At 43.8% G+C, this 23,851-nt stretch overlaps 1 protein-coding gene across 3 annotated transcripts in view; it reads right to left on the minus strand.

Annotated features, from left to right (window-relative positions):
• The window catches only part of csmd2 (CUB and Sushi multiple domains 2), a 632,593-nt gene that overhangs the window by 121,620 nt on the left and 487,122 nt on the right, over positions 1-23,851 (minus strand). For all 3 annotated transcript variants that reach the window (XM_062962418.1, XM_062962417.1, XM_062962419.1), the window contains 3 exons: positions 20,166-20,369; positions 18,634-18,758; positions 2,896-2,992 (listed from right to left, as the gene is read on the minus strand). In XM_062962418.1, coding sequence (XP_062818488.1) covers positions 2,896-2,992; positions 18,634-18,758; positions 20,166-20,369 — 426 coding nt within the window. The remainder of the gene's footprint in view (positions 1-2,895; positions 2,993-18,633; positions 18,759-20,165; positions 20,370-23,851) is intronic.

Consider the following 23,851-nt stretch of genomic DNA (forward strand, 5'->3'; position numbering starts at 1 on the left):
GGTTGGCAGAAGCTGGGACTAACAATGGGAGCTCACCCTGTACCCCGGATTCAAACCGTCAGCAAACTCAGCAGCTCAGCAGTTTAACCTGCTGCGTCACTGGGGGCTCCCAATGGTACCTTCCTGCCAGAGTGGTACCAATTGATCTCACATTTGCATGTTTTTGAACTGCTAGGTTGGCAGAAGCTGGGGCTAACAACAGGAGCTCACCCTCTTCCCCAGATTCAAACCGCCAACCTTTCAGTCAGCAAGTTCAACATTTTAATCTGCTGCATCACTGGGGGCTCCCAATGGTACATTAAAAATAGAGGACTTGCTCTGGATACCGGTTTCACTGATCTACTCCAAATGGACCAAAGAGGAGCTGGGTTTTGAAGGGCATCTTTTGCTATTTTTGCTGGTGTTTTTGTGCAAAGGAAAACCTGACATCTGTTACCTAAAAGCCTATTATCGGAAGGAGGCATCTGCATATCTGAGCAGACGCCGGGCCTTCGCATGACCAGCCCGCTTTGTTTTTGATCCAACTCCAATGAGGTTGGCAGAGGAGTCTTTATCAAAGCAGAGTTGTATGTTTTCTCTTCTCATCCAACTAAGCCTTATTCTGTCGGGTGAAAAGACTAAGAGGAAAATGAAGAGATGTGGAAGATATGGAACGGCACGGGAGAATTGTTGGGGGATTTCTGATGGCTTTGTCCCTGTTTGAATGGTGACATTGGAAGGGAGTTGAAATGCAATTCAAATTCAGGAGCCTTTAAAAACAAAAGGCACCATTCTTTAAGATAGTGGCCCACAAGGATCTGTCTGAATTTCAAAAACAGGACTCGATCTCAGATAAGAGAATCAGGGATCCTCTTCCACTCCAACTCTCTCTCGCTGTCTCCAGCTTCGACATCTCTCTTTGATAGACACTCTACAATTGTCTCATTGGGTTTTGAGGCGTGCCAATCGCTTGCTCCATTTCTTTCTCCCACTTTGTGGGAACACAATTCCGTACTTAACAAAAACATGCCAACAAATCGATCCTACTCCTGAAGATTATTGTTTTCTCGAGTTCTCTCCCTTTCATGTCCCATTTAGTGTGCCACTTTTCATTTCGTTCCAACTCATCTCCAGAGCAAATTGCACCCCGCCACCCCAGATAAAATGCCTAGATTTTTATGCACTTTAAAACAAAATCCACAATGTTTCAAATACATTTTAAATGTCACACTTTAGACGTTTTCAATCTTGCAAATGGAAGCATCTGAAAATAAGTTTGCAGAAAACAGAGAATACGTTTTTTAAAGAATGAAGAATGACTACCTGTTGGGTGCATATTTTATTTTCTGTGAACTCAGTGGAAATTTTGGAAACATGGGGAAAAAGGAATCTTCCAGGTTTTGTTTTGTTCTGAGAATATGTTTTAGATTGGGGTGTTCTTTCTTTCTTTCTGTCTTTCTTATATGACCAAGTTTCAATCTTCAACTTAATTACTCTTAGATTCCAGCAAAAAGTGGGCTTGTACCAGTAAGACAGTGGTTCCCAATCTTTGGGTCTCCATGTGTTTTTGGACTTCAGCTCCCACAGTTCCCCACAGCTGGTAAGCTGGCTGGGAATTCTGGGAGTTGAAGTCCAAAACACCTGGAGACCCAAAGATTGGGAACCACTGCAGTAAGATGATAAGAACCACTACAATCCAGAGTTGAGGGGAATCTATCCAAAGTACGAAACTAGGGAGTCCTCTAAGGTTGGGAACCACTGCTCTAGAAATCTCTAGGTTAGTGATGGCCAACCTATGACACGCGTGTCAGCACTGACACGCCTAGCCATTTTTGCTGCCACATGCAGATTGATTGGATGACTACGTCTTTTGTGGCCAAATTTGGTGTGATTTGGTCCAGTGGTTTTGTTGTTTACTCCATGGGAATTATGCACATTACATTTATATCTATCTATCTATCTATCATTCTATTATTATTCTATTATTATTGTAGTATATTATCATATTATTACTATTAAATTATTATTATATTATTCATTATTCATGACTACACTGAAACTACAATCGAGAGAAATCAGCATGGAGGTACAACAAGAGGTACCATAGATTGTTGTACATGGAAATAATGGTAGTAAATAGTTTTTGATTTATTAAATACAGTGGTATACAGTAGAGTCTCACTTATCCAATGTTCTGGATTATCCAACGCATTTTTGTAGTCAATGTTTTCAATACACCGTGATAATTTGCTGCTAAATTCGTAAATACAGTAATTACTACTTAGCATTACTGTGTATTGAACTACTTTTTCTGTCAAATTTGTTTTATAACATGATGTTTTGGTGCTTAATTTGCAAAATCATAACCTAATTTAATGTTTAATAGGCTTTTCCTTAATCTCTCCTTATTATCCAACAGATTCGCTTATCCAACGTTCTGCCAGCCTGTTTATGTTGGATAAGCGAGACTCTACTGTATTACAATTATACATTTTTGTTATTTAAACTATACATATTGCGAAATTATGGGTTTTTTCTTGAAGCGAGACACCACCCAAGTCATGCTAGGTTTTTTGGTGAATTTTGACACACCAAGCGCAAAAGCTTGCCCATCATTGCTCTAGGTCCTCCAGCACAACTCTACAGTTAACCTCAGGAGGAAGTTTACTACAGTGTTGCATTGGAGGAACTTAAGTTCTAGATATATCCGATTAATCAAATGCATGAATCATTGAATTTGCAAACATGAAAATCACAAATGTGGAGAACTGACTGTCCCTCGAAGAGAACTCTGAGCCCAATGTGTGCTTTACTGTTCCCTTACATCTTTCTCATCCTAGATTCTGACACTGCTGTACCTTCCAAAGCAAAGCTGCCTTAATTTTGTTATATGCAGAGCTTATATCTATTCCTTACCTGAGAAGCTGCCCAGCATGGTCGCAGTGTTGTCCCCGCCATCAAACACTTCTAGCGAATCCCAGTTCTGTTCCGTGACAAAACTAATCACCTGAATCTGGGAAGAAGAAAGGGAAAACAAAACCACAATAACAATGTTAATAATAATAATAATAATACCACCATACATTTTGTAAAACAAAAATCTCCAGAGATTCTTTCCCCATTGGTTTTCCTGGTGAAGAATCCTTGGACACCTGCATTCACTAGGCTCTGGTGCCTTTATATTCCCTGGAATCCCATTTTTCATGGGAAGCCAACAAATCACTGGAAGCTAGAACACAGTGGCTGTTATGATTGAGCCTCATGGCTCTGTTACTGACAGACGTGGGCGTAAGACTCCTCGAGAGTCAGATACTCTCGAGGAGCGAGAGAGAAAAAGACTGCGAGACATATTTGCAGCACCATCTGACGAGGAGTCTTTCGAAGGGTTTACGGAGAGAATGGAGGAGGGGCTGGTTAGCTCAGAGGAGGATGAGATGGATTGGACTCGGGTAAGGGAGGAAGTGGGTGCCACTGGCCATGATGGGACAGAAGATGAATGGGGACCTTCAGGATTAGACCCATGGTTTAGCTGGAGGGATGGGACGGGATCCACAGCTGGAGATGCTGTTGGGCGTAGTCAGAGGTGTTCCAGCTCTGACGAGGAAAGTGATGAGGAAACGCCCGGGTTAAGGAGGACAGCTGACAGTGATGAAGATTTGTAACTGGCATAAAATGGGGCTTGGGAGCAATTGCAAATTGCGTTGGGCAAGGTAATCTGGGCAAACGCTTGGGATCCGTGTGTGTGTGGGACGCTTCCCTGAAGACTTGTGTGCTTTCCTGTGCTGTGACGTAAGTTGATTGGAATCCAGGGTCAGACGGCGGGAGGGATTGTGTGGGCATTTGTTTGTGCAAACCTGTGCTTACTCTTATTAGCTTGACCTTCCGTCGTCTTCTTGACGGACGCCATCTCCTGCTTTGAGAACTCGGACTGAACTGACCACGGCTTGTCTTCCCCCCCTTCTTGGACTTGGAAAAACTACAAACGTCTGCTTCTGGCTTTGATCTACGGAACGGAACTGGTCTACTCAACTGCTACAATCCTTGGCTGATTTACTCGTGTTGGAGATCCTGTCTGCTGTGTGTGTGGGGGAGCGACGCAAGTTACTCTAAGCACAGTGTTGGCAGCAGAGAGGAATCTGCTGCCAATTAGTTGCATTCTTTGTATCTTTTGTTCCTTGGCTTTCGTTTCGTTTATACCCAGGCTGAAGCAAGCAGTTTGTTTTTACCCGGATTAAACTCCGGTTTAATCCGGTTAATCTTTTGAACATTTACTTTTGCCCCTTTTTGCTCCTAAAGGCAAAAACTGCCTGGCCCTTGTGTTTTACGGGCATTTTTGAGTTCTGTAATCTAATAAACTCTGTTACTTTGAATCTTGTGGCGTTCTGTCCTTGACAGATTGCCCAACGCCCATAAAAAGTTTATTGCAGCAATAAACCCGTCAGGAAGACGATGGATGAGTTAAGGGCCAAAGTAGACCAATTGCAAACGGCTTTTACCGTTATCCAAACAGCTCAGGCTGTGAAAGGACATGTTTTGACTCCTGAACGCTTTGACGGAACCAGGTGCAAGTTGCCAACCTTTTTGGCACAAGTGGAGCTTTATTTTTCTCAGCTCAGTGCTCATGCTTTTCCTACAGACACTAGCAAGGTGGCCTTTATTTTGAGTTTGTTGACCGGTCCCGCAGGACAATGGGCCACTAATTTAATTTTGGGAAATGACCCAGTCAAGGACAATTTGAATAATTTCAAAAAGTTGTTAACTGATACTTTTGGGGATCCTCTCCGCACGGAGAACGCTGGGTGGGCTCTGTATCGGTTGAAACAGGGAAAGGGGACTGTTTTGGATTACTTAAATAAGTTTAACCTGTATCGCCACCAGCTGGATTGGGGGGAAAATGCATTCATGCTTTTATTTACTGCCGGGTTAAGTGATATGCTCCAGGATGAATTAGCACGCTTGGAGCCGGCTGAAAGCTGGGACGCCTTAGTAGCTAAGGTGCTGCGTTTAGACGCAAGGTTCGAGGCTCGTAAACACTCAAAAGCAATGTGTGCGCCACCCATGCATGTAACCAGGGCACCTGTGGTGATGGGGGAAGAGCCCATGGAGCTTGGGGTCTTTAAAAAGCTGTCTACAGAGGAAAAGAGCCGTAGGAGGCAGCTGGGCTTGTGTTTGTACTGTGGGAATGCTGGGCATTTTGCCAAAGATTGTAATGTGAAACCTTCCCAGCTTTCGGGAAAAGGCCAGCCCTAGTGCGACGTGAGTCCAACGCACTAGGGCTCCTCAAGCAGTCAACTGAGGGGAGGAAGCATGTTTTCGTACCCATTACATTATCTGTTGGGGGAAGGGAACTTGTTTCTACTTTGGCACTGCTGGACTCAGGGGCTACGGTCTCCTATGTAGATATTGAGTTTGCTAAGAAGCATGGCATTCCTAGAGTGCGCAAGGCATGCGACGTGTGGGTGGAAGGAGCAGATGGGAGACTGCTGGAGACTGGGGTGGTTAACCATGAAACCTCAGCAGTAACGTGGGAGGTGCAGGGAGTAACGGGAACGTTTGTGTGGGATATTACGAGCTTGCCTAGATATGATGTGATCCTGGGGATGGATTGGCTAGCTGTAGTAAACCCACATGTAGATTGGGCAACACGTAAAGTGATCTTAAAGAGGCAGGATTGTTGCACTCTAAATGTTACTCATTCTGATATGGAGGGAGTGCCTGCTGAGTATGGGGAGTTCTCTGATGTATTTTGTAAAAGAGAAGCGGACAAATTACCACCGCACAGGCCATATGATTGCGCCATCAAGTTGGCAGAAGGTGCGAAACTGCCAGCAGGGAGGCTGTATGCCTTGACTGTACCGGAAAGGCAAGCTTTGCGGGAGTTTCTAGATGAAAATTTAGCCAAGGGGTTTATTCGCCCATCTAGTTCTCCAACTGCGGCACCGGTATTCTTTGTAGCCAAAAAGACTGGGGAACTTAGGTTGGTCTGCGATTATCGGATCCTAAACAAATACACCATTCGGGATAGGTACCCGCTGCCTTTAATCTCGGAACTGTTATCAAGGGTGCAAGGGGCTAAGGTCTTTACCAAGCTTGACCTGCGGGGGGCCTATAACTTAATCCGTATACGGGAAGGGGATGAATGGAAGACGGCATTTAACACGTGTTTCGGATGCCACGAGTTCCGAGTCATGCCTTTTGGGCTTTGTAATGCTCCTGCGGTATTCCAGAGGTTCATGAACGATGTGTTCAGGGACCTAATTGAACAATTTTTAGTGATTTATTTGGATGATATCTTGATTTTTTCTAAGGACGAGAAAGAACATCGTCAACATGTCAAGCAGGTTCTGCACCGACTGCGGGCTAATGGGCTTTTCGCCAAGGCTTCCAAGTGCGTCTTTCATGTGCCTGAAGTGGAGTTCCTAGGTCATGTAGTGTCAGGTAGGGAACTTAAAATGGACCCACATAAGGTTGACGCCGTCAACTCATGGCAGGAGCTGAAGACTAAGAAGGATGTACAAAGGTTCTTGGGTTTCGCTAATTACTACCGGGAGTTTATTCCGAATTTTGCAAAGCTCACGGTACCTTTGACGCAGCTTCTGCGCAAGAAACAGCCATTTGTGTGGGGGCGGGAAGCTCACGAGGCGTTTCTACAACTAAAGTCTAGTTTTCAATCGGACAACATACTAACCCATCCTGATGTTGACAGACCGTTCGTGGTAGAAGCGGACGCTTCTAGCTACGCGTTGGGGGCTGTATTGTCTCAGAAGGATTCCTCAGGGACCTTGCGTCCCTGTGGATTTTACTCGCGGCAACTAACACCCTTCGAGCAGAACTATACCATATGGGAGAAGGAGTTGTTGGCGATTAAGGTGGCGTTTGAGGTGTGGCGGCACTGGCTTGAAGGGGCACGGCACCAGATCGTGGTCAGATCTGATCACAAGAACTTAGAGCACTTGCAAACAGCAAAGAAGTTAAACCAGCGTCAAATCCGCTGGGCTTTGTTTTTCTCCAGGTTTAACTTCAAGGTGCAGTTCGTGGAGGGGAAGGCAAACTTGCGGGCCGATGCTTTATCCCGCAAGCCGGAATTTAAGACCAATGAGCAGGTAGTATGTCAGACCATCTTGCCTACTGCCTCTCTGTGTGTTGTAGATAATGAGCTTGGGTTACATGACCAGATCCTTGAGGCTCAGAAGGATGATGTGTGGACTCAGGAGCAACTGATGCTGCTCTCTGCAGGTAACCGTACCATACTGCCGCATCTCCAGGATCAAGACGGGGTATTGGTGCGTAGGGGGCAGGTTTACGTACCAGTAGGGACCCTCAGGTTGGAGGTGATTAGAGCCCACCATGACGAACCCATGGCTGGGCACTTTGGCAGGTTCAAGACCGTACAGCTTATCACCAGGAGCTACTGGTGGCCAAAGATGCGGCAAGACATTCTGCGCTTTTGTGACAGCTGCGCCGTTTGTCAGCAGAGTAAGACGCCTGTTGGGCGCCCTAGAGGGTTGTTATCGTCTTTACCTGTTCCGGAGAGGCCATGGCAAATCATTTCCATGGATTTTATTTCAGATTTGCCTAAGTCTGGGGGTTATACTTGTATTTGGGTGGTGGTGGATTTATTTAGTAAACTGGCTCATTTTATTCCTTGTTCAACCATTCCGGCGGCCCCTACGTTGGCCTTACTATTTACAAAGCACATCTATCGTTTGCACGGAGCACCCGAGGTGATTATTTCAGATAGGGCTCCGCAATTTGTGTCACGCTTTTGGAAACACTTCCATGAGTGTTTGGGGACTAAGTTAAACGTGTCTTCAGCTTTCCATCCGCAAACGGATGGACAGTCGGAACGGGTTAATGGGCTCTTAGAGCAGTATCTGCGTTGTTTTTGTTTAGATCAACCCACGGCTTGGGTAAAGTGGTTACCGGTGGCGGAATTTGCTTACAACAATGCGGTGCACACGTCTAGTCAGCATACGCCATTTGAGCTAACTTATGGTTTTCACCCACGGGGAGGTGTGGCGCCGTCGACCAATGTGGTCTCTTCGGACCCTGTGTACCGCTCTTCGGAAATGGCTGCATTGCATGATGTTGCCCGTCGCTTACTGTTGGAAGCTAAGGCAACGCAGAAGACTCAGGCTGACCGCCACAGGCAGGCAGGGGAGGAGTTGGAAGAAGGGGATTTGGTGTGGTTATCTTCCAAACATATTAAACAGGCTGGGGGAAAGTTTGCGCCTCGGTATTTGGGTCCCTTTCCTATCGTTAAAAAGATTTCTTCTGTTGCGTTTCGTTTGCGTTTACCGTCTAGTTTAAAGGTCCATCCAGTCTTTCATCGTTCGCTGTTGAAACTTGATACCTCTAGTCGTCGTGGTGCTATAGCGGAGGGTATCACTGCCACTTCTCCGCCATCGGGGGAGGAGGCCTTTGTGAGAGGGGATAGTGTTATGATTGAGCCTCATGGCTCTGTTACTGACAGACGTGGGCGTAAGACTCCTCGAGAGTCAGATACTCTCGAGGAGCGAGAGAGAAAAAGACTGCGAGACATATTTGCAGCACCATCTGACGAGGAGTCTTTCGAAGGGTTTACGGAGAGAATGGAGGAGGGGCTGGTTAGCTCAGAGGAGGATGAGATGGATTGGACTCGGGTAAGGGAGGAAGTGGGTGCCACTGGCCATGATGGGACAGAAGATGAATGGGGACCTTCAGGATTAGACCCATGGTTTAGCTGGAGGGATGGGACGGGATCCACAGCTGGAGATGCTGTTGGGCGTAGTCAGAGGTGTTCCAGCTCTGACGAGGAAAGTGATGAGGAAACGCCCGGGTTAAGGAGGACAGCTGACAGTGATGAAGATTTGTAACTGGCATAAAATGGGGCTTGGGAGCAATTGCAAATTGCGTTGGGCAAGGTAATCTGGGCAAACGCTTGGGATCCGTGTGTGTGTGGGACGCTTCCCTGAAGACTTGTGTGCTTTCCTGTGCTGTGACGTAAGTTGATTGGAATCCAGGGTCAGACGGCGGGAGGGATTGTGTGGGCATTTGTTTGTGCAAACCTGTGCTTACTCTTATTAGCTTGACCTTCCGTCGTCTTCTTGACGGACGCCATCTCCTGCTTTGAGAACTCGGACTGAACTGACCACGGCTTGTCTTCCCCCCCTTCTTGGACTTGGAAAAACTACAAACGTCTGCTTCTGGCTTTGATCTACGGAACGGAACTGGTCTACTCAACTGCTACAATCCTTGGCTGATTTACTCGTGTTGGAGATCCTGTCTGCTGTGTGTGTGGGGGAGCGACGCAAGTTACTCTAAGCACAGTGTTGGCAGCAGAGAGGAATCTGCTGCCAATTAGTTGCATTCTTTGTATCTTTTGTTCCTTGGCTTTCGTTTCGTTTATACCCAGGCTGAAGCAAGCAGTTTGTTTTTACCCGGATTAAACTCCGGTTTAATCCGGTTAATCTTTTGAACATTTACTTTTGCCCCTTTTTGCTCCTAAAGGCAAAAACTGCCTGGCCCTTGTGTTTTACGGGCATTTTTGAGTTCTGTAATCTAATAAACTCTGTTACTTTGAATCTTGTGGCGTTCTGTCCTTGACAGTGGCGGAGATCCTACACTGCTTCAGTGCAGTGTAAATACTGACTGCATTTAGCAGCAATTTTCAGCTGTATTTGAACCCAAACCAATTGTGAAAAGGAATTTTCAATTTTTGGGAAAAGTCCTGAGAGATGGTGGAGTTTTCAGGCTTTAAATTGGGCCAGATGGGCTGCAGGTGTGTTGTGAAACCATGAAAATGAACAAAATCTGGCTACCAGTATTTAAAAACTCCAAAATCAGAACAGTAAAAAAAGAAGCAACACTCTGAAAACAGAGGAGTTCCAGACATGAATCAACCAGGGGCAGCTAATGACTCTGAACAAAGGATGCCTCCAGGCAGGAAGAAGCCAGGAGATGAAGCTATTCAATGCTAATTAAGATGATTAACTACAACATTCACACTGGCCTCCAACTGACAAAGAGTTCTTCTCTCACTTTGGACTTTCCACAGATACATATAAGTGTGAATGTTGTAGTTAATCACCTTGATTAGCATTGAATAGCTTCATCTCCTGCCTGGGGGCATCCTTTGTTGAGAGTCGTTAGCTGCCCTTGGATGATTCATGTCTGGAACTCCTCTGTTTTTAGAGTGTTGCTTCTTATTTACTGTCCTGATTTTTGAGTTTTTTAATACCGGTAGCCAGATTTTGTTCATTTTCCTGGTTTCCTCCTTTCTGTTGCAGTTGTCCACATGCTTGTGAATTTCAGTGGCTTCTCTGTGTAGTCTGACATGATAGTTGTTAGAGTGGTCAAGGAGATGAAGCTATTCAGTGCTAATCAAGGTGATTAACTACAACATTCACACTGGCCTCCAACTGACAAGAGTTCTTCTCTCACCCTGGACTTTCCACCAAGGGAACAAGACCTGTCGGAGGAGTGATCACAAACCATTGCATCTGGCACTCGAACTTGCTTTCTTTCCCTGCTTTGCTCAGACTAACAACTTTGCAGGAACCTTTAAAGAAAAAAACCCTTCCGAAATGCTAATGACCCTTGTGGGGAAGGAGCCTTTACCAACTTCTCGAGCCTGCCTATCACTAATTATCCTCTTAGTAATGATTTTCCGAAACATCGGAGGAAGAGTCGGGCTTTGCTGTCTCCCCAGCTCCCCTGTTTCCCGGCTCCCCCCGTTTCTGGAAAGGCATAAACACTCTCCGGTTCTAATTCTACGCTGATGTGCAGGATTTCAGAAGGGATCAGCATGTATTTACTGCCAGGGATATAAATTAATTCGCCCAGGGAAGAGCAGCCTCTGAAATGAATAATTCATACCAGAAGTGCGAGAGGGTGCTCTGGTTACATAAAACCCTCCTCGATCTGACACGGCTTCTGTTCCGATGCAAAGAAAGACTTTGTTCCCACTGCCTCCTCTCATTTATCCGTGTTTAACCTTCACCGGTGCTACAAAATGGGAAACGGGAGGATGTCTAACGGCATGGGCAACTCTGGGACTTGGATCTCCGTTGCAATGTAAGGTTAGCCACGGAGCACATACCGTGTTTCCCTGAAAATAAGACAGTGTCTTATATTAATTTTTGCTTCCAAAGATGTGCTAGGTCTATGTGTTGTCGAAGGCTTTCATGGCCGGGATCACAGGGTTGTTGTATGTCTTTCGGGCTGTGTGGCCATATTCCAGAAGCATTCTCTCCTGACGTTTCGCCCACATCTATGGCAGGCATCCTCAGAGGTTGTGAGGTACCTCACAACCTCTGAGGATGCCTGCCATAGATGTGGGCGAAACGTCAGGAGAGAATGCTTCTGGAACATGGCCACACAGCCCGAAAGACATACAACAACCCTGTGCTAGGTCTTGTTTTCAGGAGATGTCTTATTTTTCCATCAAGAAGAATTCAAATTTATTGTTGAACAAAAAAAAATGAACATTTATTATATACTGTACAGTAGTTGTCATCACAAACCAGCATAACCAGACAAACTGTGAATCCTATCAAGAATTTCTTGTTACTACCATTATTTCCATGTACAACTGGTATGTACATTTACTGATCCTATATGTTCTGGTGTTCTGTTTGGCAGGCGCTGGGCATGCTTTCAAACAAAAACTTTGCTAGGTCTTACTTTCGGGGAATGCCTTATATTTAGCAATTCAGCAAAACTTCTACTAGGTCTTATTTTTCGTGGATGTCTTATTTTCAGGGAAACAGGGTAGAGGGATGCATCTACACTGGAGAATTAATGCAGTTTGATGCCACTTAAAACTGTCTTGGCTCAAAGCTATGGAAGCGACAGATGTGTATTTTTTCAAGAACTTCAGCTTTCGTTGCCACTCAGTGCTGTTCTTTCACCAAACTGCAAATCTCAGAATTCAATGACAGTTAAAGTGGTGCCTCACAAGCCTGCCATAGATGTGGGCGAAATGTCAGGAGAGAATGCTTCAGGGACGTGGCCATACAGCCCAAAAAATGCACAACAATCTAAGAATAAAAGTGTTAGAATTACCATATATACTTGAGTATAAGCCGACCCGAATATAAGTCGAGGCACCTAATTTTACCACAAAAAAACTGGGAAAACATTGACTCCAGCATAAGCCAAGATACCAATAAAATTACCGTATATACTCGAGTATAAGTCGACCCAAATATAAGCCGAGGCACCTAATTTTACCACAAAAAGCTGGGAAAACATTGACTCCAGTATAAGCCGAGATACCAATAAAATTACCGTATATACTCGAAAATAAGCCGACCCGAATATAAGCCGAGGCAAACATTGACTCCATAGTTCCCATGTTTACCTTATCCTTAGTCCCTTACAAATGATAACAGTCTTGGGTTACCTACTTCCATTTGTTTACATTTCTCACTGCATACACCTTAGGGCCTAGTCATTTTATATGTTTTTCTTGCTTTTATCTACCGTGTATACTTGAGTATAAGCCAACCCGAATATAAGCCAAAGCACCTAATTTTACCACAAAAAAACTGGAAAAACATTGACTCCAGTATAAGCCGAGGGTGGTAAATTTCAGAAATAATAAGAGATACCAATAAAATTACATTAATTGAGGCATCAGTAGGTTAAATGTTTTTGAATATTTTCATCAAGCTCAAATTTAAGATAAGACTCCAACTCTGATCAAATCATTATTCTCATCTTCTTCAATGTAAATGTGCTTATGTATCCTTTTAATAATAATGGAGTAAAATAATACATGTAATAATAAATAGAGTAAAATAATAAATGCAATAATAATAGTAAGATCAGAGTGAAATAATAAATGTATTATTAATAATAATAATAATAATAAAAATAGAGTAAAATAAATGTAATAGTAGCAACAATAATAGAGAAAAATAATAAATGTAATAATGCCAATAATAATAGAGAAAAATCATAAATGTACCATATATTCTCAAGTATAAGCTGACCCAAATATAAGCCAACCAGGACCCTCACCCGAGTATAAGCCGAGGGGGGCTTTTTCAGTCTTAAAAAGAGGGCTGAAAAACTAGGCTTATACTCGAGTATATACAGTACTCTTCTTTCAAGAAGAACTTAGTGGAGCATTGTGACTAAGGCGAGTCCCACAGGTTGTAAAGAAAATATCAGTCATTCCAGTCCAACCTCTCTGTGACAATTTAACTTGTCCCTTCTGCTCATTTGTGTTCTTAGAAATCATAAATATATGATCACCACGGTTCTGCTTTTATGGGGAGGCAGAAGGGGAAGAGCAAAACAATTAGCGGCAGTGAGCAGATATTTTGCAGCTTCCAAAGTTGGCAAGGAAAAGGCTTTTCCTTGGGTGCTAAAGTTAATTAGCAGGTTTGTTTTGTTTGAGATGCTCTTTAAGCACACGCGCACACACACACACACACACACACACACGAGATAATGGCTAATTTTGCCCTGGATTTCTTGCATTTTGTCTCCATTATTATTAGTAAGTCTCATAGGCATTGCAAAGGGACAGGGGCTCATTTTTAGCCAAAAGCACAGCATTATTATAACAGTTGTGGTGGTGTTCAAGACACCCATTCATTCATTCAGTAACAATTATAGAAAGACAGAAGAAACCAGAGAACCATTAAGCCTGCCTGCCTGCCTGCCTGCCTGCCTGCCTGCCTGCCTGCCTGCCTGCCTTCCTTCCTTCCTTCCTTCCTTCCTTCCTTCCTTCCTTCCTTCCTTCCTTCCTTCCATTCATCCATCTTTTCTCTTTTTCATAAAATCATAGACTTGTTGGAGACTAGCCCGAAGGGGAAGTAAAGGAGAGAATTCCAGGAGAGCAATAAAACAAGCCTTTTTTATCACAGCTGATGATAAGGCAAAACAGCAGTACCATGCAAATGGCCATTGCAACATATGCGTAGCAAACAAAGAACTTTATATTTTGGCTTATCTAGAATTGACCAATGACTGAGGATCTTCCCCACCTTCCACACCTACTTTGGCACAAGTGATACCAATGACCTAACTTGTTTACTCTGAGCTTTCTTCTCTCTCTGGAACTTCCTGAAGGAAGGCACCAGCTCACAGGAAGGGAGGGGCACAAGCCATGTGTTGCACATACTACTTTGTTTCATACAAAGTGCTTATATTGTCTATATAAAGGCTATATGATATACGCAGAGGCAAAGCTATGTTAGGTAAAAGTTTACTATTTTCTGGCTTGTGGTCCCTACAGACTCATAGAGTTGGAAGACCTCACAAGCCATCCAGTCCCAACTTCCTGCCAAGAAGCAGGAAAATCACATTGAAAGCACCCCCAACAGATGGCCATCCAGCCTCTGTTTAAAAGCCTCCAAAGAAGGAGCCTCCACCACACTCTGGGGCAGAGAGTTCCACTGCTGAACAGCTCTCACAGTTAGGAAGTTCTTCCTAATGCTCCTCCTCTCTTTCTCCTTCTCTTTCTCATTTTTCTTCCTTCTTTTCTTTCCTCTTCCTTTCTTTAGCTTGGAATGCAATGCTCCCTGCAAATGCCCTGAGCAAAGCTGCTAATGGGTTTTCTGGAACAGAGAGAGCGAGGAAGAAATTGAGAGAGAAGGAAAGATATTTAAGGACGACATGTCTTTATTCACTAAAGCTAATCCACTCCCACCCCTCCTTTCTCCCCGCTATTCCATCTAAGCCATTTTTTTTTGCCCATTCTACCAAAGAGCCCGGAGTTTCTCAAAAGCTTATTAAAGGTTCCTGAATGAGGAGATCAGGAGTGACAGATAAGCTATCGAAAAGTCAGGCTGCCTGCTGCTAGGGATCTTCCCCTGCAGTTCACAGCTGCCAAGAAAAGTTGGGCATTTTCTTGGGCACGGATCGAACAAGCAGTCATCACGAATGGGTTGGACCTAAGCCCTAGGACAGGGGTCCCCAAACTTTTTAAACAGGGGGCCAGTTCACAATCCTTCAGACTATTGGAGGGCTGGACTATAGTTGGCCACCGAGCAATTATTATTATGATTATTATTAACAATAATAATAAAAACGAGGGTTGGAAGAGACCCTTTGGGCCATTTAGTCCAATTCCCTTCTGCATTTGTGCACCGAAAGCACAAACAAAGCACCCCTGACAGATGGCCACCCAGTCTCAATGTTAATAATAATAATAATAATAATAATAATAATAATAATAATAATAATAATAATAAAGAGGGTTGGAAGAGACCCCTTGGGCCATTTAGTCCAATCCCATTCTGCCTTTGTGCACTGAAAGCACAAGCAAAGCACCCCTGACATATGGCCACCCAGCCTCAATGTTAATAATAATAATAATAATAATAATAATAATAATAATAATAATAATAACAATAATAATAAAGAGGATTGGAAGAGACCCTTTGGGCCCTTGAGTCCAATCCCATTCTGCCTTTGTGCACTGAAAGCACAAGCAAAGCACCCCTGACAGATGGCCACCCAGCCTCGATGTTAATAATAATAATAATAATAATAATAATAATAATAATAATAATCAATAAGGGTTGTAAGAGAAGAATAGACCCCTTGGGTCATTTAGTCCAACCCCCTTCTGCCCTTGTGCCATGGGGGCCGGATAAATAGCTTCGATGGGCCGCATCCGGCCCCCGGGCCTTAGTTTGGGGACCCCTGCCCTAGGAGATGGTCCACCAAGAATTGAGAACGATGCGATCTGTCAATTCGCTTAGGTTTGTTTTTGATAAGAATGCTCCCGAATGTACAAAGCTTTTTGGCAGAAAGAACATCTTGATTGTATGAGAAAGTCAATTGTCAGTTCGGGCCATCCTAGAAGGAGGGGTGGCGTGCCATTGAAGTCTTGTTGTGCAAGCATGGAGAGCCCTCAACCGTATTTGTGGAACAGAAGAACAGTTTTGGCCTCTTTCTTTCATGGTTTGCACATTGGACTATTTATTTATTTATTAACAGCATTTATTTATTTATTTATTTCCAGAATTTATACCCCGCCCTTCTCACCCGGGGGGACTCAGGGCGGCTTACAACAGTTGGCAACATTTAATGCCAAGAACATAATAATAAAACAAAAACAGTACATATAATCAATTAAAACTATAAAAATACATCATTAAAATACATTATAAAAATTAAAACATATGTAAATTAGATGCATTTGTCTAAAAACCTCATGCTTCAGCCTTCAATCGGACCATGTCGACGTTATCATATTAGTCGTTAAAAGGTGGATCACATTATATACATATAGGGCAAACATTCAATGCCCATATACACGTAGAACCGAGACAGAGACAGACGCAGAGGCAATTTAACCTTCTCCTGAGGGGATGTTAGATTCTGAACACAGGGGGGAGCAGCTGCTTCATCATCCACTGTGATGTGATGGCACTTCCTCATTCCAACGTCATAAATTAGTTAAATTTGCCTCCCCACTTTATAAGTGGTACCTTATTTCCTACTTGATAGATGTAACTATCTTTCGGGTTGCTAGGTCAGCAACGAGCAGGGACTATTTTTTATATTTTTTTAATTGACGGATGCTCACCCCGCCATGGGCTGGCCTCGAACTCATGACCTCATGGTCAGAGTTATTTATTGCAGCAGGCTGCTCACCAGCCTGCGCCACAGCCCGGCCCCTATGATTCTGGAGACCAGAATTCGGTTCCTCACGTGGTCATAGACAGTGGAAACTCATGGGAGGCCCTTAAACTGAAGGGACCATAAGCCAGAAAATAGTAAACTTTTGCCTATGTAGCTTTGCCTTTGCATATGTCCCTCTCTTCCTGTGAGCTGGTGCCTTTCTCCAGAAAGTTCCAAGACCAAAAGTTAGCTTGAAATCAACCAGTGAGGTCACAGGTATCACTTATGCCAAGTGGGTGTGGAAGGTGAGGAAGACCCTCAGCCATTGGTCAATTTTAGATAAGCCAAAGGTATATATTCTTTGTTAACTGCGCATATGTTGCGACGGCCATTTGCATAGTACGGACCCATTGAAATTGCCTTATCATAGCTATGATAATAAACTTTGCTTTTTGCATCTTTCACGAGACTGAGTTTCTCTGCCTGATTTCCCTCCTGAGCCAGGACCCTTTGAAGGTAATTGTCTTACAAAACAAGTCACACACTCTTCCTGGAGAAGGAAACATGATGTGCGCAAAACAACCACAAATGGATTCTGTGCAGACTAAGTCTGGCATTGCAAAGATTCTAATCATTCCAGTATTATTCCTGCCAGAGCTTCTTCACACTTATTTTTACAGTTTTCACAATGTTTTTGAGTATTACTCCTATTTCCAAGCTTGAACCCAACCGTAGTTTTTAGACTCAACTATGACTTAGTGCAGGAGCACCCAGTGGTGTAGTGGCTTAAGCCGAGCTGCTGAATTTGCTGACAGAAAGGTTAGTGGTTCGAATCCGGGGAGTGGGGTGAGCTCCTGCTGTTAGCCCCAGCTTCTGCCAAACTAGCAGTTCAAAAACATGCAAATGTGCCTGGGCTGTGGTGCAGGCTGGAGAGCAAGCCAGCTGCAACCAGCTGCAATGAATCACTCTGACCAGGAGGTCATGAGTTCGAAGCCCGCTCGGAGCCTGTGTTTGTCTTGTCTTTGTTCTATGTTAAAAGGCATTGAATGTTTGCCTATATGTGCAATGTGATCCACCCTGAGTCCCCTTCGGGTTGAGAAGGGTGGAATATAAATGCTGTAAATAAATAATAAATAAATAAATGTGAGTAGATCAATAGGTACAGCTCTGGTGGGAAAACAACTCTTCATATATATGCTTGCCCACAATGCCCTGCCTCATGCATGGAGGAGTTGTTTAAAGCTACGGACAATGCGATTGCTGTTGCCAGCTTTTGATCCAAAACTATTTAGCTGTTTGTGATTCCTTTATTTTATCACTTTTATTTATTATGCAATGCTTTTGACACAAAATAAAAAAACGGTGTTCCATGCGGTCATGCCGGCCACATGACCTTGGAGGTGTCTATGGACAACGCCGACTCTTTGGCTTAGAAATCGAGATGAGCACCAACCTCCAGAGTTTAGATTAGACTTAATGTCAGGGGGAAACCTTTACCTTTACTATGGCTTAGGGTTGAGTTTGGGCCTCCAACTCCCAGAATTCTGGACCATTGGTCAATATGGCTAGGTCTTCTGGGAGTTGGAGGCCCAAACAGCTGGAGGGCCGCAGTTTGAGGATGCCTGGCTTAGTGCTATCGAAGTAATGGGATCCACATATCTTGTATCACCAATCAGCAATTGAGTCAATTGCTCTTCTCTAGCTAACAAGAAGATCTACTGAACGAAACAAGCTTACATCGAGAGCTTGGAAAGTTACATTTGAGAAGAATTGATGTTTTCAGCAAGTGATTATACTCAGGTCTCAGCTACACTGGTCAATCCAGAGCAGAAATTCTCCAGACTGTCCCTGGACTTCAATCCAACCAGTTAACCCAGCCAAAGACCACAACAGTCCCACTTGACCATTCATTTTGCCATCTACATCCCAACAAGCCTCAGCAGAGATACCTCTGTGACCAGAGAGAAGGAAAAGGCTGATTTCATGCACAGTTATATGTTTTTTATAGAATCTCAGGATTTAATGTTTTCAACTGCTGGACACAGATCTAACTTTTGAATTTTTTTGAATTTTGTCTCCATGCTTTACCTGTATGCCAGCGCCTTCAGGAACGGTGATTTTCCAGACACAGTTGAGGCTGTTCAAGTAGGGCTCGGGGAATCCGGGGGATAAAATGGTGCCTTTTCGCTCCGTTAAATTCCCTCCGCAGGGCACTGCAACAGACAAGCGAGAGTCTTGACAGATCAATTGCAACGCGAGGCCGAGGCCATCGCAGCTAATCATTGGCAGGTTTCTAGCCTTTATCAAGCAAGAACCCATTCCCCTTTCCAAAAAACCATTTCCCAGTTGTTAAGAAACAAAACCGCATTGTAAATCATGCTGTGTTGAATTTTTATGCGGTTGAACTTTCCTATTCTTTGTGGGTTGTTTTTGTAGCTTCAAAACTTTGCAGAAATACCTTTCTTTTCCAGAATAGGGTCTGGAATCTGGCCCCAATTCTTTGTGTATTTTCTCCTTATCTTTTTAGACACACCAACAACTGTTTCTGTGATTTCTTTCACAGGCCTTTTCAAAGAATATGATTTTTTATTCTCCACTTAAACAGAAGGATATTGCCTGCTTTGGAGCTCAATCTCTAAATAAAGCTTCCTATTCAAGTACTAACCACAGCTGAAACTGTTTTGTTTTCTAGGATGGAATCTGGTGCCTATATCATGGCAGCTATTAATTGAGAGACCTCTCCTTTTCCGTGACTTTGTCTAAATCTCAATTTGCTAACCATTTCATGACTTCCATTGGCACCAGTTAGCAGCTGTAAATCCATGATCTACAACTTGCAGTCAAGTAGACTACACTCAGAACCTCAACTGCCCTAATGTGAGGGTGATGAGAATAGGGGAGGAACATCAGCATGCTATCATTTAAATAAAATGCTTTATATGAACAATAGGCAGGCTATATTCATCTTAGCTTCCACAATCTGGTGCCTTTGGGGTATTTAGGCTGCTTTTCAGAAGGTGTACCAAAATTATTCATGAAAGCAATAGTATACTCTGTGGAATGCAATTCACATCCATCAGGATCCCTATTCCACACTGCCAAGACCCAGTTCTGGCCTCTCGCTCAGCCCTGTTGAGGTCTCAAGGTGCCGGGCTGTGGCACAGGCTGGTGAGCAGCCAGCTCCAATAAATCACTTTGACCATGAGGTCATGAGTTTGAGGCCAGCCCGTGGCAGGATGAGCACCCGTCAATTAAAAAATTAAAAAATAGCCCCTGCTCATTGCTGACCTAGCAACCTGAAAGATAGTTGCATCTATCAAGTAGGAAATAAGGTACCACTTATAAAGTGGGGAGGCGAATTTAACTAATTTACGATGTTGGAATGAGGAAGTGCTGTCACAGTGGATGATGAAGCAGCTGCTCCCCCCTGTGGCCAGAATCAAACATCCCCTCAGGAGAAGGTTAAATTGCCTCTGCGTCTGTCTCTGTCTCGGTTCTATGTGTATATGGGCATTGAATGTTTGCCCTATATGTATATAATGTGATCCACCCTGAGTCCCCTTCGGGGTGAAAAGGGCGGAATATAAATACTGCAAATAAATAAATACATACATACATACCGACACAAGTAGGCACAGATGCGTTCCACTGGGCAAGAGCCCCAGGCATCGTCAGGCACTCAATGTTACGGGACCCTTGGAGAGCATAGCCAGCGCTGCACTCAAACCGAATCACAGCCCCAACGGAGAAATCACTCCCGATCCGCCTCCCATAGCGAGGCTCCGGGACAGAGCTGCATTGCGTGGCACTGGTTCTTGGGACCGCTTGAAGAGATGTAAAGAGGGGAAGGTTACATAGCATAATACACAACGAAGGCAAACAACCCTTTGATGCAAGAATATTTCATCTATAAGACTAGGAGAGTCAGGTCTAGAGCAGCCCTCTAAAATGTGGATGCGATGAAACAGGACATCAAAGAAAAGAATCAGGACATGACTCTTTGTCAAGCAGTGCATGTTTCAAAGCTTCGAGGCAAATCTCAAGGTGGTTTGTTGTCTCCTTCCACTAAATCAGGGGTCCCCAAACTAAGGCCCGGGGGCCGGACGCGGCCCATTGAAGCTATTTATCCGGCCCCCATGGCACAAGGGCAGAAGGGGGTTAGACTAAATGACCCAAGGGGTCTATTCTTCTCTTACAACCCTTATTAATTATTATTATTATTGACACAACGACGTTGTATGACACAGCAAACAAGATATGCTGGATTTCGTATCACAAAATCACAAGTTGAACACTTCCCAAGTGTCCAGGACTGAGTGATGTATTATTATTATTATTATTATTATTATTATTATTATTATTATTATTATTATTATTATTATTATTGTATAACACTGCAAATAAGATAGATATGCTGGATTTCGTATCACAAAATCACAAGTCGAACACTTCCCAAGTGTCTAGGACTGGGTGATGTATTTTCGGATGATGCGTGCAGATCCCAGTAGGGTGGCCTTTTGCAGTTGGCAAATTATTATTATTATTATTATTATTATTATTATTATTATTATTATTATTATTATTATTATTATTGTGTACTCAGAGAGGCCTTGCTATTTTGAGGCCTGTTTGTGGCTGAGAAAAGAGGGTGAAGAACCAGGATTGTATCCTTGAGGGACCATTGTAAATATTGCCGTTTTTTGATCTCTTGGAATTAGTAAAGTTCCTGTATGTTTGTTCTGCAAACCTGAGTGGCATGTTATTGTTTTGTGGGTGACTCTGGATCGCAGGCACATGTAAGAGTTTCCATTGATCATCATCAATCTGTAACACCTTCCTCTGCAGTATAACCCACATACCTTGGTATACATTGGTTTCTCCTCTAAGTACTAATCAGGCCTGTTTCTACTTAGCTTCCATGATCTAGTGCAGGGATCTTCTAACTTTTTAAATGGAGGGCTGGTTCATGGTCCCTCAGACTGTTGGGGTGCCGGGCTATGATGAAATAGTCCAAAATTAGGATTGTTGTTGTTGTTGTTGTTGTGTGCCTTCGAGTCGTTTCAGACTTAGGTCAACCCTAAGTCTAATGTTTAGGACAGAGGCCAGGTCAATGACCTTGGAGGGCCGCAACTGGCCCACGGGCCTTAGTTTGGGGACCCCTGATCTAGACAATCTCATAAGACCATAGGTAAGGAAAGGGACTTTCAAAGACTATCTAGATGGTTTCATAAGACCATAGTTAAGGAAAGTGACCTCCAAAAGCCATCTAGATGGTCTCATAACGCCATCAGAAGACCATAGATAAGGAAAGGGACCCTCAAAGATGATCTAGATGGTTTCATAAGATCATAGGTAAGGAAAGTGACCTCCAAAGGCCATCTAGATGGTCTCATAACGCCATAGCTAAGCAGACCTTCAAAGACTATTTAGAGCAGGGGTCCTCAAACTTTTAAAGTGGAGGGCCGAATCACAGTCCCTCAGACTGTTGGGGGGTGGATTATGATGAAATAGTCCAAAATTAGGATTGTTGTTGTTGTGTGCCTTCAAGTCGTTTCAGACTTAGGTCAACCCTAAGTCTAAAGTTTAGGACAGAGGCTAGGTCAATGACCTTGGAGGGCCACATCCGGCCCATGGGCCTTAGTTTGGGGAACCCTGATCTAGACAATCTCATAAGACCATAGGTAAACAAAGAGACCTCCAAAGAACATCTAGATGGTCTCACAAGACCATAGGTAAACAAAGAGACCTCCAAAGAACATCTAGATGGTCTCACAAGACCATGGGCAAGCAAAGAGCGCTCCAAAGAACATCTAGATGGTCTCATAAGACCATAGGTAAACAAAGAGACCTCCAAAGAACATCTAGATGGTCTCACAAGACCATGGGCAAGCAAAGAGCGCTCCAAAGAACATCTAGATGGTCTCATAAGACCATAGGTAAACAAAGAGACCTCCAAAGAACATCTAGATGGTCTCATAAGACCATAGGTAAGCAAAGAGACCTCTATACTGAGGTTCACTATTCAATTACAGTTGGCCTCGTATAATTATGCTTTGCTGTTTGCTAGGAACGTCCATCCCCAAACCACTCAGAAACATCTGAAGCTATGCACTATCTCCCCTGCGCAGCTTGGAGAGGGGGACCTGGGCTGTCCTTCAAAGGCAGACCAAGGGAAAAGAGAAAAGTGTTTGATTTGTGCCTGGGGAGGTCAGATGCCGCAGGGCGTGTGCTTCTGTTGTGATGCCTCTCCAAGAGGCAATCAGGAATGATTGTGAAGCTCAGGAGGAGTTGCAATTAACCCCTCCGGAGGGAAAGAGGCAATCTTTATTTCACTTCATCAAAGTCTTTGATTTAGTTAAATCATTAACAATTGCTACCCAAATCCCCCTGTAATTAGGGGGAGAGAGTCGATTGAAAAGTTCTCTGATTAGTGAGGGGAAAGCATCAGAAGGAATGAAGAGTTCAGCCTTCCTCTGGTGGCACAAGCTGACAATCCCCAGGATTTCCAGGGGCGATTCAAAAATACAAAGCCCTCGCGGGAAGAAGCAACATCTGATGGCTTGGCCTGCTTCTCCCCCCCTTGAGATAAATCACAGGCGCACACGGAGTCATTAATTAGAAGCTCCCAATTAAGGCTTTGAAAAACACCGCAGGGAGAGCAGAACTGTCACAAGCATCTCCAAGCGGTGTTTCCGCTGATTCGTTGGCGGCATGCCGCAAAGGTGCTTTGCACACGCACAGAGGCAACCGGCTTTTCACAGGCACACACAACATCTGTGTCCAAGGGGTCAAACTCTTAACCTCATCCGTCATGCCTGTGTTCTCTGAGGAAGCGTTGCTGACAATAGCAACACTGTGAATAATAATAATAATAATAATAATAATAATAATAATAATAATTTATAATGAGAAAAATTCTCAAAAGCAAGCTCAATGGAGGCAACACCATCAAGGCCATAAACACCTGGGCCATACCTGTCATAAGATATACTGCTGGCATTATAAACTGGACACAGGCAGAACTGGAAAATTTTGACAGAAAAACAAGAAAACTCATGACCATTCATCATTCACTGCAAACTCGCAATGATGTTGACCAGCTATATCTGCCTAGAAGATCAGGGGGCAGAGGACTCTTACAAGTAAAACAAGTAGTCAAAGAAGAAGAACATGCCCTGGCAGAATATGTAAAGCAAAGTGAAGAACCTGCTTGGATTGAAGTCAAAAATCAGAAACTCCTCAAAACACAGCAGACAAAGAATCAGTACAAGAAAACCGCACTACAAACTAGAGCTGACATCTGGCA

This window comes from Anolis carolinensis, unplaced genomic scaffold (genome assembly GCF_035594765.1).
Source record: "Anolis carolinensis isolate JA03-04 unplaced genomic scaffold, rAnoCar3.1.pri scaffold_10, whole genome shotgun sequence".
Taxonomy (NCBI): Eukaryota; Metazoa; Chordata; class Lepidosauria; order Squamata; family Dactyloidae; genus Anolis; species Anolis carolinensis.